We start from the raw sequence: 16,322 nt of genomic DNA, 5'->3' as shown, positions 1-16,322 counted from the left end.
GAAATTTACTTTTATTCTGGGAATTGAATACAGAACTTTCCCAACAGCTGGGCTTTTGTTTTTCTTCCTACTTTTTTGGTTTCTCCCTCTGTGTCATCATATTGTATCATTTTTAGCAGCTTTATAAATTAATCCACAGCAGTGGGTTTGTATTCCACGGGGATTAGTTGTATTGCAGAGCTGCTCCATTTCTGACGGAAGAATCCCTAAACCAGGCTACCATAATGAACTTATCCAAGTTTAATTATGTATCTACAGTATGTATGGCGTTTGTTTCTGTTTTTTCTCTAAATTAGTGCAGTGCCCCGTTCAAAGTGCTGCCTTTATTCAGAACAGGCTCGCAGCATCTGAGATTTGTGGCGAGAGGAATGGACACAAAATGGATAAATGATTTGGGTTGCCAACACCCACTCTGCTTGAGCCAACACTGCACCTATTGGTTCCTGTGAGTTAGATGGACCATTTCAAGCAATGCAAAGACAGACACTAGCAATTAAGTGTTTAAAATTTTCATATTGTGATTATTTTCTTATCACAAATATCAATATTTATCACAGCTATCGGTTTTGTTACTTGCTGTGAAAATGTGCTGAAAGTATATTAAAACAAACTGAAATTGTCTTAACAAATGTCATATTGATTGAGGGTTACAAACAAAACTAAAATAAACAAAAAAAGACCACCCCTGAATATGAACAATTTAGTTTTGACTGTGGTTTTCTTCCTTTCCTTTTTATTTGAATAATTTATAGCTCCAGCACCTCAGCCACGCGTGATACAAAGCTTTGTACTGAAAACAAACATTTATACTAGTTTGCATATGAGTAGTTTTAGCGACCTCACACACCTTAAATAATTATCAAGAATCAATGGACACAACAGTGGCAGGTTTTTTCTTTCTGTTGTTTTTTGTTTTTTTTGTTTTTTTTGTTTTTTGAAGCAGGGTAATCACACATGGTTTTTTTTTTTGTTGTTGTTTTTTTGTGAGATTTCTGGCCTTTGGTTAACAATTTTGTTTTTTGTTCATTGTAGGTGGCAAATCTAGCATGCTCCATTTCCAACAATGAGGAAGGGGTAAAGCTGGTCCGTATGGCTGCATCTCAACTGGAAAGTCTTTGCCCTCAGGTATGTTTGCCCCCAGCTGTCACCCAGCTCAGGTCTTGGAGCTCATCCAAAAGTCAATAAATTTAATTGCAAGCACATACTGTCTTCAGCGAACAACAGTTGAAATCTGTTTACGTCTCTAACCTCCTGTGTGTGTGTGTGTGTGTGTGTGCGCGCGCGCAAATAACAAGTTTGTTTTGCTTGTCAATCTTTTGACCATTGAGTCCATTTTTTTTCTACACACCTGCTGCTAACGCTCTTTTTAAGCTCATCTAATGAGTCCCATTCATCCTGAGCTATGATATCCACAGATGTTTCTTACTCCAAAACAAACAATCCCTTATTTTTGCCCTAGTCAGTATCTAAAAACACTCCCTGTAATCACCTCTAGAAATTAATTTTCTTCCTAATTCAATCCTAACATTGAGCTAGGGGAATGGGGTCTTCGTGCAATCAACCTATGCTAATGTTGTGGCTCAAGGCTATGTTGTAATTGAGCTTTAATGGTTGTAATTGGGTGATTACAGGTGATTAATGCAGCGTTAGCCCTCGCTGCCAAGCCCAACAGTAAGGTGGCCCAGGACAATATGGATTTGTTCAAGGAGCAGTGGGAGAAGCAGGTTCGCGTCCTCACTGATGCTGTCGATGACATAACCTCCATTGATGACTTCCTTTGTGTGTCTGGTAAGTCTTGTTCATACACAACAGGGTGATTGAGATTGTAGTGCGGTGCTAACCACTGTTATTTGATTTAAAATATAACGTATGTATGTAAGATGCATAAGCCATCTTAATTCTCCCTTTGTCCAACAACAAGCATCGGTTCACTCTCCAAGGTATCATTATGCGCTATAGAGGAAAAACCCAGAAGCATGAGCAGAACTACATCTCTATTTGACATCCTGTCATGTATGTTGAAGCACACAAATGGTTTAGAGTCCTCATTAAGCATTAAGCAGAGTGGCTTCTCTGACCTCCAGCCAAGGACAGACTGTAATTTACACAGTGGACATTTACATTTTATAGGCGGCTCATTAATAAGTATTCTAAGAATTGGTTTTCAAACCCATACCCCCCAACAAACGTATATTATGTACTTGAGTTTTTCGGTGGCTTTTAATTTCAGGACTAACTCAGGAATGAGAACTTCCTAATATTTTTTTTAGACTGTCACATTATGTGTCATATTATACTGTAGTCTTTTTAATTTAAAAAAAAAAAAAGTGTGTGTGTGTAGAGAGAGAGATCAGTCCGTCCGTCCGGGCTGGCTGTACACTAATAATTTCACACTGCTTTATGTCCCCAGAAAACCACATCCTGGAGGATGTGAATAAGTGTGTCATCGCTCTGCAAGAGAAAGATGTTGATGGTTTGGACCGTACCGCCGGGGCTATTCGAGGCCGTGCTGCCAGAGTTGTCCATGTGGTTACTTCAGAGATGGACAATTATGAACCTGGAGTCTACACAGAGAAGGTTTTGGAGGCAACCAAGCTCCTTACTGATACAGGTACCACAGAAACAAATAAGTTTACTACTAAATAAATTTAGACAAAAATACTAGGAGGGTAGACACGGTAACACTTGCTAATGTAGGTTACTCCAAGTAAAACGAGAAGGCAGTGGGTCCATCAGGGAATTGATAATGGATGGCGTCATGGTTGCTGTGACCATATTTTATATACATTCTGTGGTTACCACTTATACCGTATTTTCCGCACTATAAGGTGCACTTAAAATCCTTTAATGTTCTCAAAAATCGGCAGTGCGCCTTATAATCTGGTGCGGCTTATCTATGAATTCTGGCTGTTTACTGACTTCGAGCCAATTTTATGTGGTACACGCTGCTCAAAAATCTGTCAAAAAATGTTTTAGTAGGACTTTGCTAAGCTACGAAGCCGTGCCGCTTGATGGATTGTCTGAGCATTATGGCTACCGTAGTCAGGAGCCTCGCGGCTCATAGTAATCTGGGTCCAAAACTCAGTTCGCGTCAGGTCCCAAAGTCAAACAAACACTGTGTAAATTCTTTCATCTTTAATAAAATGATCAGTGTTGCTGCTTTACCAGGTGTAATTAAATTTAATATCCAGGCATCCATGAAAAGAATATATAAAATTTAACGGAGTTAGAAGTTAAAAGAAAGTTAGCTCGCTAGTTTCGCTAGTTACCTAAACACGATATACCATGTTCTGACTGAGAGATTTCTGGGGAAAAAAGAAAACGTACAGCTCTGCTATCACTTCCAACATGAATGAAGACAGAAAACTACACAATAGTAACGTTTGTAGGGTTACTGAAGTTGGGCTAGATGGTATATAATGCTGTGCTAGTGATCGCTAGCGACACAGCTATGTTAGCATACCAAAGCATAACACGGTGAACCTGGAGAATGAACGCTAACTTTTTTCCACTTGATAAAAGTTCCCAATGTGTTTTTTTGACAAATGCAATTGCATGGAAAATTGCTGTAAACGGACCAAACTTCAGTAGGGGAGAACAACTGAGATAATCCAGCCACAATATGAGGTTAGTCATTAATAGTCCCACACGTGGGAAATTTGTTTTGTTGCAGCAGAAAGTGGACAGTGCAAAGTTACATAGCAAAAGTTAGAAAAACACTGGAACCACATATACTGTTGTTCCAGTGTTTATAGAGCAGCTACCAGCGAATTCAACATTAATGAATCAATTGTACAGAAGTGGAGGAAACAAGAGGAATGAGGTGAGTAAAGTTTGACTTATCTGACTGTTTTGTTTAATGCACCTTATAATCCAGTGCGCCTTATGTATGAAAACAGACCCATTTGTCGACAGTGCGCATTATATTCCGATGCACCTTATGGTCCGAAAAATACGGTATTTATGATCTACTTACATGGACTGACACGCTAGGGGCCATAATGGCATGAGCGTGATAGTCTTTCTTTGATGTCAGTCTTGTTTTTGTGTAAAAACGGTTGACAAGAGTATAAAAAGATTAACTACAAAAGGGCTTTAAAATAATAGGGTCCCCCAGTTTAGCTCTTGCAGACTAGGAGAATCTGTAGATCACAAGTTTGTTTGTTTTTTCCTAAGATTTTATTTTTATTTTGAGAATAGCTTTAGTTGCTTTCAAGAATGAGCTTATTTTGGTTATGCTTATATATTTATTATAGGTGGTGGTGGTGGTACTAGTACAATACAAACGCAGCACTTTTTACAAACAGAACCAGAGGTATGCATGTTTAGACAGGTTGTCTGTAATATGGTGCACTGCACTGTTGGGTGTACAAATTAGTAGTCATACAAATGTATAAAGAATTTCCTTTAATTTATTTTATCAAAAGGCCTCTAAAATCTTTACCTTTTATTTTTTAAAAAGGCGGAGAGACCCTGCTCCATCCACTTTATCTTTGGTACATTGCCTGGTGCTAAAACCACACTAGTATCTGCCTACAAAGTTGTTTCTCAGAAGTCTGCCCTTTATTTGATTTGTCTTTGCTTTGGATGTTTTTGAGCATTTGAGTGCTGGTGGCATTTTAAAAAGCAACTTGTATAAATCTAGAATTGGCTTGTGAAATGTAATTTTCTGTTGAATGAGCCTGAGACATTTTGAGCTCTTCCACAATTCATTATGGAGCATTGTGTGATATGGTCTCTCACACAACTTGCATTACTAGTCAGTATGACATGACGGTCACTGTTAACCCTTCAGTAGTATTCAGTTTTAATCCAAATTATGACGTAATCAATCTGTCATAGGTTCAAAGACTGAGTCATATTACAGTTCCTTCCACCTGTGCTGTTATATTGCAGTTTAATGTGTGAAGGTTTTTTGTCCTTCAAAGGACAAATTCCAAAAAATATTTAGCAATGCAATAGAGGGGGGGGGGGAAAAAAAACAATATTCACCAGGGCAAAAAAATCTTTATTAGCCTCTATTTTCAGTTTGTCTGAATGTTGAGGTGCATTTATACAATGTTTTCCTCCAGTTAGTAAAAATGTGTAAAGTTCATCATCTATGGATTCACTAACAATAGTTATTTATTAACACTTTTTAAATGGGAACTTACTTGAAAGAGTCAATTGTGATAGTTTAAGGAGAGTAATCACTGTGACTGAAAAAGCCTGGAGGTTGCAAGCACAAAACCAAATCCGCTTTTTAATCCTGCTGCTCCCTCCCTCAACATTTGCATCTTGACACCCATGCTGTCCTCATGAAGTTGCAGCAAAATGCAACTCTCTTAATGCAGTGCTTTAAGTGGTGTCTATGCATATGTGGTGAGTCCTCCAGAGCATTTATCAAATTGTCAGGAGTGCAAAATACATGGACCCTGAGACAGTTTTTTGAAAGCATCTATTGGAAAACTTTAGCTTTTTCTTCCATGTGCATTCATTTAAGGCATTGAGTAGACCACCAGTGCAAATTTCATTAGGTTTAATATAACACTTTGTAATTATGAATTCTGACACCACTATCTTCGTTTGCATTTAATTTTAATTCAACAGCAGATCAGAACTATTGTTCAATATTATCACTGGGGCGATTGATACTGTTAGTCTAGTAAGGAAATTACATTAATCGACTTATCAGTATGTGTCAAGTAGCTTTATAACCCAAGTTACACTGAGAGAAATGTGATGGATGTAAAATGAAAAATAGGTCCAAGGTAAATTACTCTGATATAAGGATAAATATTTACAGAAATGTATCTAACAACATTGTCAGTTCTGCTTATGGAACGCTATCTGATCAGTTTTCACTGTAGGAAAAAAAGACCTACAGAGGTTTTCAGCATCAATACAGCTGCTTTATTATTTGATTCTGACAGTACAGAAACGGTAGAAATGAGGCTTACATGTTAGTGAGTTGTGTACGGTTTAGACTGCCAACACAATTATTACAACATACAGCTGTCAGGAAAAGCCACATCAGCATTAATAAAGGAACTGATCAACTTCATCTCTGCTTCCTGTAGTCATGCCACGGTTTACAGAGCAAGTGGAGTCTGCAGTGGAAGCCTTGAGTGCAAACCCCTCACAGCCTGTGGATGAGAACGAATTCATTGATGCATCGCGCCTGGTGTATGATGGCATTCGTGACATCCGTAAGGCTGTCCTCATGATCAGAGTAAGTTGCACAGTTTTGTTTTTGTTTGCCTGTTTTTTTTTCTTTCTTTCTTTTTTTAAATCTAATTTATTATTTCTAATGCAAAGTAAGGCTTCATATTGTCATCTATTTTTCTCTTTCAAATTGTGACAGTGGGAGTTCTGATGGAGGATTTTTGATGTGGTTTTTAACAGCTTTTGAACAGAAGTCATATTCTTGGAGTTGCTCTATTGTTGCCATATGAGTAGTAATATCCAGATTAGCTTTTTATCTATAATTGTGAGAACCTGTACACATGCAGGGCTCTAGAGTGCAACCAATTTGGTCGCAAATGCGACCAAATTTTTCAGTGGTGCGACTAAAAAAAAATATTTGGTTGCACCTGTGCGACCAACTGTTCGGGTAGCAAAAAAAAAAAAAAAAAATCTGCAACCTTCCCTGTGGTCAACAACAGACACAGACACACATTATGCCCCTATCGTGGACTAAACCAATCAGAGATAGTCAGGGGCGGGACCTCTCTGATTGGCCGTGGTCCAGTTGAAAGTGCAGGTGGAAGAGAGAGGTGAGTAGCTTGAATAAAGCGATATCAATTCATTAAATCCTGAATCGACTTTTAAATATAACTGTGTTTTGCCAGAAACACCAGATTCTCAGATTAAAGCTCACAAAACCATTTCAACAACAACCAAACAGCAAATGAGAGCAGGTACAGGGATTCCACACAAAGACGTAAACACAGAACGGACCCGACACATCAGAATCAACTTTGTCTTTCTCGGCTTTCTCACCCGACGGCCCGTAGACGGACACGCTGTCGGAGCTTAGCGATTCTGATGCGTCCGGTCCGCGCTGTGATTACGTCTTTTTGCGCTGATTCTGAGCTGCAGGTTTTGTCTCTCTCCAACCAAAATTCACCGAGCCAGCAGCAAAAGAAGCAGCAAACTGCGCTTCACATTTGATCAATGTCGTCATGAATTTTGCTGTTTTGCTTCCACGACTATTAAAATCACACTTCATGCACAGCTAGCTCTCTCTCTCTCTCTGTACTTCAAGAACAGTTTCCCGTCTCCAATCTCTGTTTTCTGTATTATTCATTCGCTTATTACCCACCAGTCTACCGTTGTTTACAGCGCTGTCGGCTGCTGTCTTTTTCTTTTCTTTTTCTTTTTTTCACTTAAATGACCTCGGACAAGAAAGCCTATTTTTTTCTGTTGTTCAATACTGAAGAAATTTAAACTTTATATGCAGAACATTGTAGAATATTTTTAAGGTTATCTGCTATAAAAAGCCAGACCAGGAAAATCTCCTTCATGTTTTTCTGTGTTTTATTCTGTTACTTTCACACAAAGGCATCTGCTGTGATGTTCACAATTCTGATGAAGTCAGTACTGATAAATGATCAGAATTATAATATTTCTGATTGTCTGAGGCTAAGTTGAATCGAATCGGGACTTTGAAAACCGGAATCGAATGGATTATAGAAATCAGTGATGATACCCAGCCCTAGTGAGCAGCCTAGGCACAACAGAAGTGGATGTAGCTGTAATAGGAAAAGAACTATTGCTAACTTTTCTGTTAAGTTAAGGTCTGATCCTTCTGAAATTCATAGCCAGTGCTCTGACACGGTGTCATCAATCTTTGAATGCTGAAAAAGCACAGTGTATCCAGAAAAACACATTATATTATATAAATTATTATAAAATTTGTGTGCGCCTAACTTTTGTGCCTGTACGCCCATGGCAAAAAGTTAGTCTAGAGCCCTGACATGCAGTCTCGGGAACCTATGATTAACTTGTCTCAGGCAGTGGCCAACCTAATTGACCAGACTTGCAATTTCGGTAACAATGGGTTTAGTTGTCTGTGGCATAATGCCTTTTACTTGAGTTGAGCCACAATTTGGACAGTAGTAAGTCATTGTGTCCCATGGATGAAGAAAACATTTCCATCAGGGTAAAACGTTTCATCGTAGGATCAGTAAGAACAGTTTGGGCATTCAATCACAAATGGACTCAATCCATATTTCCTCTAAAATAAAGAAAAAAGGGGGGGGGAATCCACACAGACTGTAGGAAATAAGATTCTGGGGGAATTATTTTTTTTTGTCTTTCAGCATATTACCCCCTGTAGCTAAAGTACCTGAAACTGCCAAATTTGATTTCTCAGTAGGGAGCAAATTTCTTTAAACCACTTGTCATGTTTAACAGTACCAAATTATGTATTTATCACACTAAGATACAAAGTGCTGGTTGCTGTCTTCTATTATTTTCAACACATTTTTTTTTTTTTAATCGAAGACACTAGCCTTGACAGCACATTTTGTTTTGACAGTGGTCCTTAACTCTTATTAATAATCCTGCTCAACCACAAACAAAAAAAAGCAATAACAAATGAAAAGAGGAACATTATCCTGCTTTTGCATTTTAATAAGTGAATGATTTAAGATGGAGGGTTTAATTGGCTTTCCTTAATTGAATTGCAAGCCGAAGAACTATATTTTCATCAATTTCCATCTGCCCTAGCTCCACTCTTCTTACCCTTTTTGTTTCAGACCCAGCGGTGAACATTGGGCTTATGGTTTGGGCTGAACGCTACCTGGTAGATTTGTGGGCAGGTGTAATTTGGCACGTGTGACTGTTAACGGGACTTATTAAGCAGCTTTGCTCATAATGTATCTGTTAGCTTTATTCTGCCTTTAAGTGCCAGCTGGAGAGACCGATGAGATTGAACCTTCACCCACCACTTTCTAGAGAAGGCAAAGGGGAAAAAAAATGGATTAGTGTTATCTCTGCATTTATGTTATTTCAAGCAGCATCTACACAGCACACTCTTTAATCTTAGTCTTAATTACTGTTTGTTATAATAAGATTAAAGGCGTATCAAAAGCATTGATCTAGACTGATTCAATTGCAGGCTAAACTGTCATTCAAGGGTTTTTCTGTGGGCATGTTCAATTCTGAGTCCAAAGAAATATGAAATCCTCCTAACAGCTGCGCTGAGATGGCCACGAGACAGCTTCTCTTCAGGGCATGTCCACTCACATGTACAAACCCACCCTCTTGCTGTCTTTCTAAAAATCCCCACATGCAAGGCCCTAGTCTTAAATCAAAACAGACAAGAGTGTGGTTGGGGCTGCTTAAGATAGACTCATCTTTAACCTCTATAAGTAGTGCACAGACAGTCTGTTAGATGTCCCTTGAATATTTGACAGGCGGACAGACCCCTCTCCCAACCTCCAGTGACATCAGAGAATATGCCTCCTAGACATGAAACGGTCTCGAAGTCAGCGAGCCACTGACAGTTAGATATAGAGGGCAGCTGTTACCGTATGATTTGTGCGGTGCATCACAGCCCAAGGTGATTTTGCTGCCTCTATCCTAAAAGAAGAAAAAATTGTCTCGACCCACAGAGGCTATGAGCAGAATGTCACAAAAAGAATAAAACTGGGGTTATTTCAGTGTTGAACTGTCTCATTCATATTTACGACAGGAGGAAAAAAGGCTATGTCTGTTTTCCAGCTCTGTCATAATGCTATAATTTCACCTCTTGCCCTGTACACTTGTAATTATTGCATTTCAGATATCATCTGTACATGTATGCGTCATGAAGGCGTTACAGGTGACATGGATAATTGCAGCTTTCAGACACGGTAGAAATACAGAGAATTATCACCTAAAAACCTGATTAACATATTTTCCCACAATGTGGAAAAATTGGGGTTTTTAACTTCATTTACCTTGACAGCAGGTTTTCAATATGTTGTCTTTTTTTAGACCGCAGGCTATTGTTGTCACTTCTCACAGTAGTTTCCCACTGGGTGCCCACCATGAGTTATGATTTCTGAGCCTCCCACGTTCACAGGTTATCTGTTGCACAGGCCGCAGCAGGTGATATCTCTGCCCCACTGAACAGCATTGTCTGAGTTGAAAGCAATGCCGATGAGTCACTACAGCTTTTGTATCTGAAACCATACCCATATTCCCTTGAGTACAAGAACATCTCTACATTCCCTAAAGCACAGTAAGGTTGTTCAGAGACTTTTTTTCATTACAGAAAGGAGGTAGTGAGACAGCCGGATAAGCACAAGCCAGGGCGTCTGCATCCTAATGTCCCTTTTATCTGTCCACATCATCTCCCCTGTTCCTACATATCAACTAACTTTTGCGTATCACTTAATATTGTACCTTGCCTGAAGCATAACCGGCAAAGATGAAGTTCATTTTATATATTAATAATATGGCAAATTGTTCCCTGTGGCTTGTTTTGCATTCAGGGCAAGAGGTAAAGGATCTGAGATGAAGTGGCAAAATTCTGGAAAAACACAATTCATGCCTCACTCGCCTTTCTACAGATAGCGACAGATGGGCCTCTAAAGTGTTTTGCTCTCAATATGTTTCGTACCAGCTCATACCTTCATTTTCCCTCTCAAGATGCACAGGCAGCACATTATACTTGATTTACAAATTCATTTGGAGTTTACAGTTTCTCTACCAAGCTGTGGAGAGGGTAGACATTTATCTCATGCTGCCCTGTCTGGCAGCACTAAGGCATTTCTCATAGATAGTAAGCAGGTTTGTTATTTAAGTGTTCACAATGCTGTAGTATGCCAATATTATTTTATGTTCCCCACTTATGTACAAACAGCTTTTTCTTACCTTATTCCACTTCATCTCCCATTTTTCTTTTTTCCCCTCCTCCTGGACTTTTTTTTTTTTTTTTTTTTTTTTGGGGATGTTTGTCTTTCTTTTGACATCTTCTCATGCTCTGTTGTCCTGTTACAGACTCCAGAGGAATTGGATGACTCTGACTTTGAGACTGAAGACTTTGATGTTCGCAGCAGGACCAGTGTGCAGACAGAGGATGACCAGCTTATTGCTGGCCAAAGTGCACGGGTATGTTGTTCAGAGGTTCTGATTCTGTATTTACTCCTCTTCCTCGAAGGGTCATCAAATTGCAACAATACTTTGGGAAAAATTGTGAAATATCCCAGAGAGAAACACATCTCAAAAATGTATTTTCCTATGAGAAAATGGGTTGCTTCAGTGTGCGGCTTAACTGTATTTTTACATGGTTAAATATTAGCTTTACAAGATTGTGCATGTTTCAGTATCACAGTTGAATATTGTAATCCTATAAGTTTTTTTTTTTATATGGTAGGTTTAAAAATATACTTGAGACAAATGAGACTTGACTGGTACAATAACATCAATTGGAATAGTTTATTTGAAGAGCAATTTCATATCTCTAATGAAATTTGAAGATGAGAAAAGTAGAACCAATACATTAGTCTTTCTATATTTGCAGGAAATATTTAGTCTTTTTTAACGGTGTTCTAATATTAATGCTGTCCCATTGTTTATTTTTCAAACACTTCACCCACGTACTTGGTGATGATGGCTTGTCTTCTCAATAGCTCAAGTTGTGGGGGAAAAAAGGTTTAACCATATAGAGCTCTTATATTCGACTTAAAATGGACCTGTTATGCTTTTACTTACTTTCTCTGTTTCTCAAAGAATGGATAGATATAGATGAGTATGACACTTTTTGGCTAATGCTAAAAGATGAGCTGTTCTATCGATACAGAGCAATGCTGGAGGATCAAAACTTTACATGAGTTTTAAGGAAACTGGCATCTTTAAAATATTTTTCTTAATATTTGGCCCCATTAATCTATCATTAAAATGTTATTGAAGAAAAGCGTCATAGTAGCCAAGCAGCTTTTTTAATTCTGATTCATGCAAGCTCTTGTGCACACGTAAACCTGTTTATAAGCTATATTAATTACCCGAAGACAGTTGGTGACTCCAGAATAACCTTTTGCTCACTCATTTTAGCTGTTTTAAAAATAGTAGAGGTTTTTCACTGCAAATGACCTTTTTAACAGTATTCATGGCAACAGAGACATTCTGCACTCACCTTTTAAGCATAGATTGGAAATATGATAAAAGCAGACAAATATAAAGCTCAGCAGCAACACATGTATGCAGATGAGTTGGAGAAATTTAAAATTTTTAAGAAATGACGATAATAAGTCAACTTTAAAGTACTGACTTCGTGTGAATTACGTCCTCCAGTTTGCTTTCCTTCAGTCATCCATGCCATCTGGCTCTTAGATACCATGTCACAGACGGAACCAGTGAATTTTTGTTGACTGAGCAGTCTGCACTCTGTGAACTACCTAAAAAGACTGAGCAGCTAGTTATTTTGTTTCTTTCTCTGCGTGGTGTAACACACTGCGAATCCAGTCTTTTGTGCCTCTGGACAGCAGCTTTGTGTGTTCTTTTGTCATGAGATTACTTCAATACAACATTCACTTGGATAGGACAGAACTGCAGTTCTGCAGTATTTGTACTACACACAACATTTGTTAAATTTAAGGTTAAACTTACTTGTAACTTTATATTTTAAGAATATAGAGAGATTGTACATGTCTTGATCTCAAAAATCCCTCATGGCTCCATCGGTACATTTCAAGTGTTTTTGTTGTTGTTGTTTTTAAATCGCCAAAGATGATCTATTTTGTTAGGTACAGTCTTTCCATCTGTGCACTGCATAAACAGCTCTTTTGAAGCTTATGTGCCTCTAGAGAGAGGGTCCCATTTATCAGCAATAGAATGAACACTTGTGCGATGATATTGGATTTCCTGCTCTTAAGTGTCTGCCTACTTTGGCCTGACAGGCTCATTCACTGAATGGCTGATGTCTGATTGCCTTTTTTGGAAGCTTCCCTCTTACTCTCCAGTCCAAAAGGATGGATAAATATGGTGATAAATACATCTTAACGTGAATAAAGTAGTTGTAAATAACTCCCCTTATACTGGTCTTCAGTGGCCAGAGGTGGTGAGTTCATATTTTTCCAAGATATGTTACATATGACTCACTCGCTCTAAACATAATTTTGAACCCAGCTTTGAATTTTGGGGATGAGAGAACAATATTTTCTTATTTATTCAGAGGATACTTCATGCAACCATTATTCAGGCACATTGCTGAAAAGCAAGGTACACACCAAATAGTGATCAATTATGCATGTGTTTAAATTCTAAATAAAGGGTCACACAGTTGTGTAGGACATCCTGCTGCCTTGGTATTCTCAGGCGTGGTTTCAAACAACACTCACTCATTGATTTTGGCCGCCAAACTTATGTTCATGGTATCAGCAACAGTATGTTTGGGTCTAGTTTGCTAACCATCCATGCTTTTCATAAATCCTCCTTCAGGCTATCATGGCTCAGTTGCCCCAAGAGCAGAAGGCAAAGATTGCTGAACAGGTGGCCAGCTTCCAGGAAGAGAAGAGCAAGCTGGATGCAGAGGTATCCAAGTGGGACGACAGTGGCAATGACATCATTGTGTTGGCCAAGCAGATGTGCATGATCATGATGGAGATGACAGACTTCACCAGGTGAGTGTTAGTGGACTGCTTTAAAGAATACCTTTGATTGGTAATTACTGTCATGTACTTGCACAGGGACAAAATACGTGCCGCATGTCAACTTCCCCCTTGCTCGCATTAATATTCTGTTGTTGTGCACTTCAGGCAAAATGCCTTCCAAGTCAGATTGCATATTTAACTTAAGCCTGTGTCAAATACAATCAGCCAGTAAGCCTACATTTGTTTTCCCAACATTTGCCCATATCTGCACAATGCTGTGCACCTAGTTTAGCAGTACCATTCATGCATCAGTGCCCTTTTCCTTGAGCAGCACTGTTGGTAGGATTTTGTGCTTGATTATTTTTCAGTCCTCCTTTAATCTTAATATGCACAGCCATAAGCAGTGTGTCAGATCTCCCTCTCTCCTGGTACATGAATAAAGCTCTGGAAGTGGGGATTCTCCATCCACAGAGCTGCTCTAAAGTGGCTGTATTCACTCTTGGTAAATGGTTCAAGAGGTGAAGAGCACAGCAGGGACAGGTGAGACATTTTACACCAAAAAAGAGAGACTACATTTGAACTATGGGTCTAAGGAAAGTAAAATCAAGACCTGGTAAATGTCATGACTTAATGTTATAAGCTGTTCAGCCACTTGTAATTACTGTCTAAATCAGCATTTTGTCAACATGTCAACATACTACTTGGAAGTGGAAGTGAGCTTGAAGTAAGTACCGTATTTTCCGGACTACAAAGCGCACCTGAATATTAGCTGCACAAGCTAAAATCAGGGGAAAATCCTGTTTTGTACATACATTAGCCGCACCTGACTAAAAGCCGCAGGTGTTTCAATGTTGACTTATCATATGTAAGAGAATATGCACAAAGGGAATTGTCAGGAAAGAGATGGCTGTTTGGAGACACATCCCTTTTATTAATATTTTGAAAAACAAGTTACGGGTACATATTTGCATAACTTTTTAGGGTATATGTACAAGTAGCGGTAATTACAAGTACGAAACATGTACTGTGCTTCATAAATGAGTAACAAATGTAGTACATAACAATAACCTACAGCACACCAGAAAAATAGATTCGGACTACCTTTTAGGCTCAGGTGCAGTGACACGGCTTTAACAAGAAGAAAAGTCAGTCAGTCACCACCATCTTTCTCTTCTTCCTGCGCACTAAAACCACCAACGTCCTCTTCTCCAGTGTCGGATAGGAACAGGCTCAGGATGGCTACGTCATCCACTCTCCCCTTCTCTCCTTTGTTGTCACTTTCAAAACCAAAGAAATCCTCGTTGTCAGTGTCGGAGTCGAACACCCTCAGAAGGGCCGTGGCGGTGTCCTCCTCTCCATCATGCAGCAGTCCAGCCCTTCGAAATCCGTTGGTGATCATGGATGTTTTCACACTTTTCCACGCTGTCAGAATCCACTGGTGGAGTTGAGCATAATACCACTCTTGAACCCCGATACTGTATGTCTGATCACATGCCCTTCCGCCAAGCAACGTAGTGCCGTACAACAGCGGATCAAACAAAACAAATCGTCTTGCGATATCACAAAAATCATGGACAATCCATAGAAAAGCAGCACCTGACTAAAAGCCGCAGGGTTCAAAGCTTGTGCAAAAAGTAGCGGCTTATAGCCCGACAATTACGGTAGTAGATTCCCAGTGTTTCTTTTACCTGTACACTGTCTTTTTTGTGCACATTTGGGGCATGCGTTTTTATGCTATAGATGGTGAATAGTGCCTAAATTTGCTAAACTTCTATGATGCAAACTCTGTATCAGCAGCAAAATCAGAAAAGATTGACCTTAATGTGTAGAGCCCAGATAGTCGTGTGAACAGATAGTAGCAAATGTAGTTAAACATGGCCTTATCCTGAAATTTTTGTCAAGTCTGTTTTAGTGAACCTGTTGACATAAGAGATCTCGCCACTCTTGGCTCTGACTTTGCAGCAACACACACACACACCTTTGTACAGAAGTAGCAGCCAGTACCCTCCAAAGGCCTCATTAGAAATTTGGCTCTTTTTCAGTTCATCCTGGTCTTTGCCATTTGCTAACAGATTTGTTGGCTTTCACTTCACATCAAAACGCATCAAACCATAAACAACAAATTCAGTGATGAAGTTCTCAGTGCTGCATGTGACTGCTTTCTTTATTGTTGTTTCATTGTTGGATATACAAGTAAGTTCAGGACCTTGAAAATTCACAAAGGATGCGATACTGGCTTTTTCTCTCACCCGCTGATGATAGAAAAGTGTGAATCGTGACCCTTGCCAAGTAGACAGTGGGGACTTGTCCAAAGGGATTACTGATTATGGTTCACCAACATCACCATCTCTACCTTACCTTCTAGCTTACACAGTGTGAGTGCATTTGGATGTTGGCATGCACAAGTGGACATTTTGACTGGCTGCCTGTATTTGCGTCTGACTATATTTGTATGGCTGTGCCTTTTTAAATTTTCAAGCGAATTACTCAGAGGACGTTGTGTGTCGAACTCTGAGTCACCTCCGTAATGATGATGAAATGCTGCCTCTCTATCTTCATCTTCTGAATGGGTCAAAGATCCCGTCTCCTTGGCCAAAAAAGTGAATTGCTGGAAAGCTGTAGAGGATTTGAAATACTGACATAACCAGCAATCTGACCAGGGTTAAATAGGAACCAGCCATGTTTTCTTGCAGTACTTCTTATTCATGCAGAGGATTAAGAGAAAATTTTTACATGACATGCAGATGATACTGCTCATCC

At 39.2% G+C, this 16,322-nt stretch overlaps 1 protein-coding gene across 1 annotated transcript in view; it reads left to right on the top strand.

Annotated features, from left to right (window-relative positions):
• Positions 1-16,322, top strand: part of ctnna1 (catenin (cadherin-associated protein), alpha 1) — a 73,998-nt gene that overhangs the window by 40,192 nt on the left and 17,484 nt on the right. The window contains exons 10-15 of the mRNA XM_084942395.1: positions 1,033-1,125; positions 1,632-1,788; positions 2,411-2,611; positions 6,060-6,211; positions 10,972-11,082; positions 13,411-13,592. Coding sequence (XP_084798521.1) covers positions 1,033-1,125; positions 1,632-1,788; positions 2,411-2,611; positions 6,060-6,211; positions 10,972-11,082; positions 13,411-13,592 — 896 coding nt within the window. The remainder of the gene's footprint in view (positions 1-1,032; positions 1,126-1,631; positions 1,789-2,410; positions 2,612-6,059; positions 6,212-10,971; positions 11,083-13,410; positions 13,593-16,322) is intronic.

Source organism: Perissodus microlepis, chromosome 2, assembly GCF_051167445.1.
Source record: "Perissodus microlepis isolate ML-2025 ecotype Zambia chromosome 2, ASM5116744v1, whole genome shotgun sequence".
NCBI lineage: Eukaryota > Metazoa > Chordata > Actinopteri > Cichliformes > Cichlidae > Perissodus > Perissodus microlepis.
The sequence above is the reverse complement of the archived record's forward strand: the minus strand, read 5'-3'. Positions and strand labels throughout refer to the sequence as shown.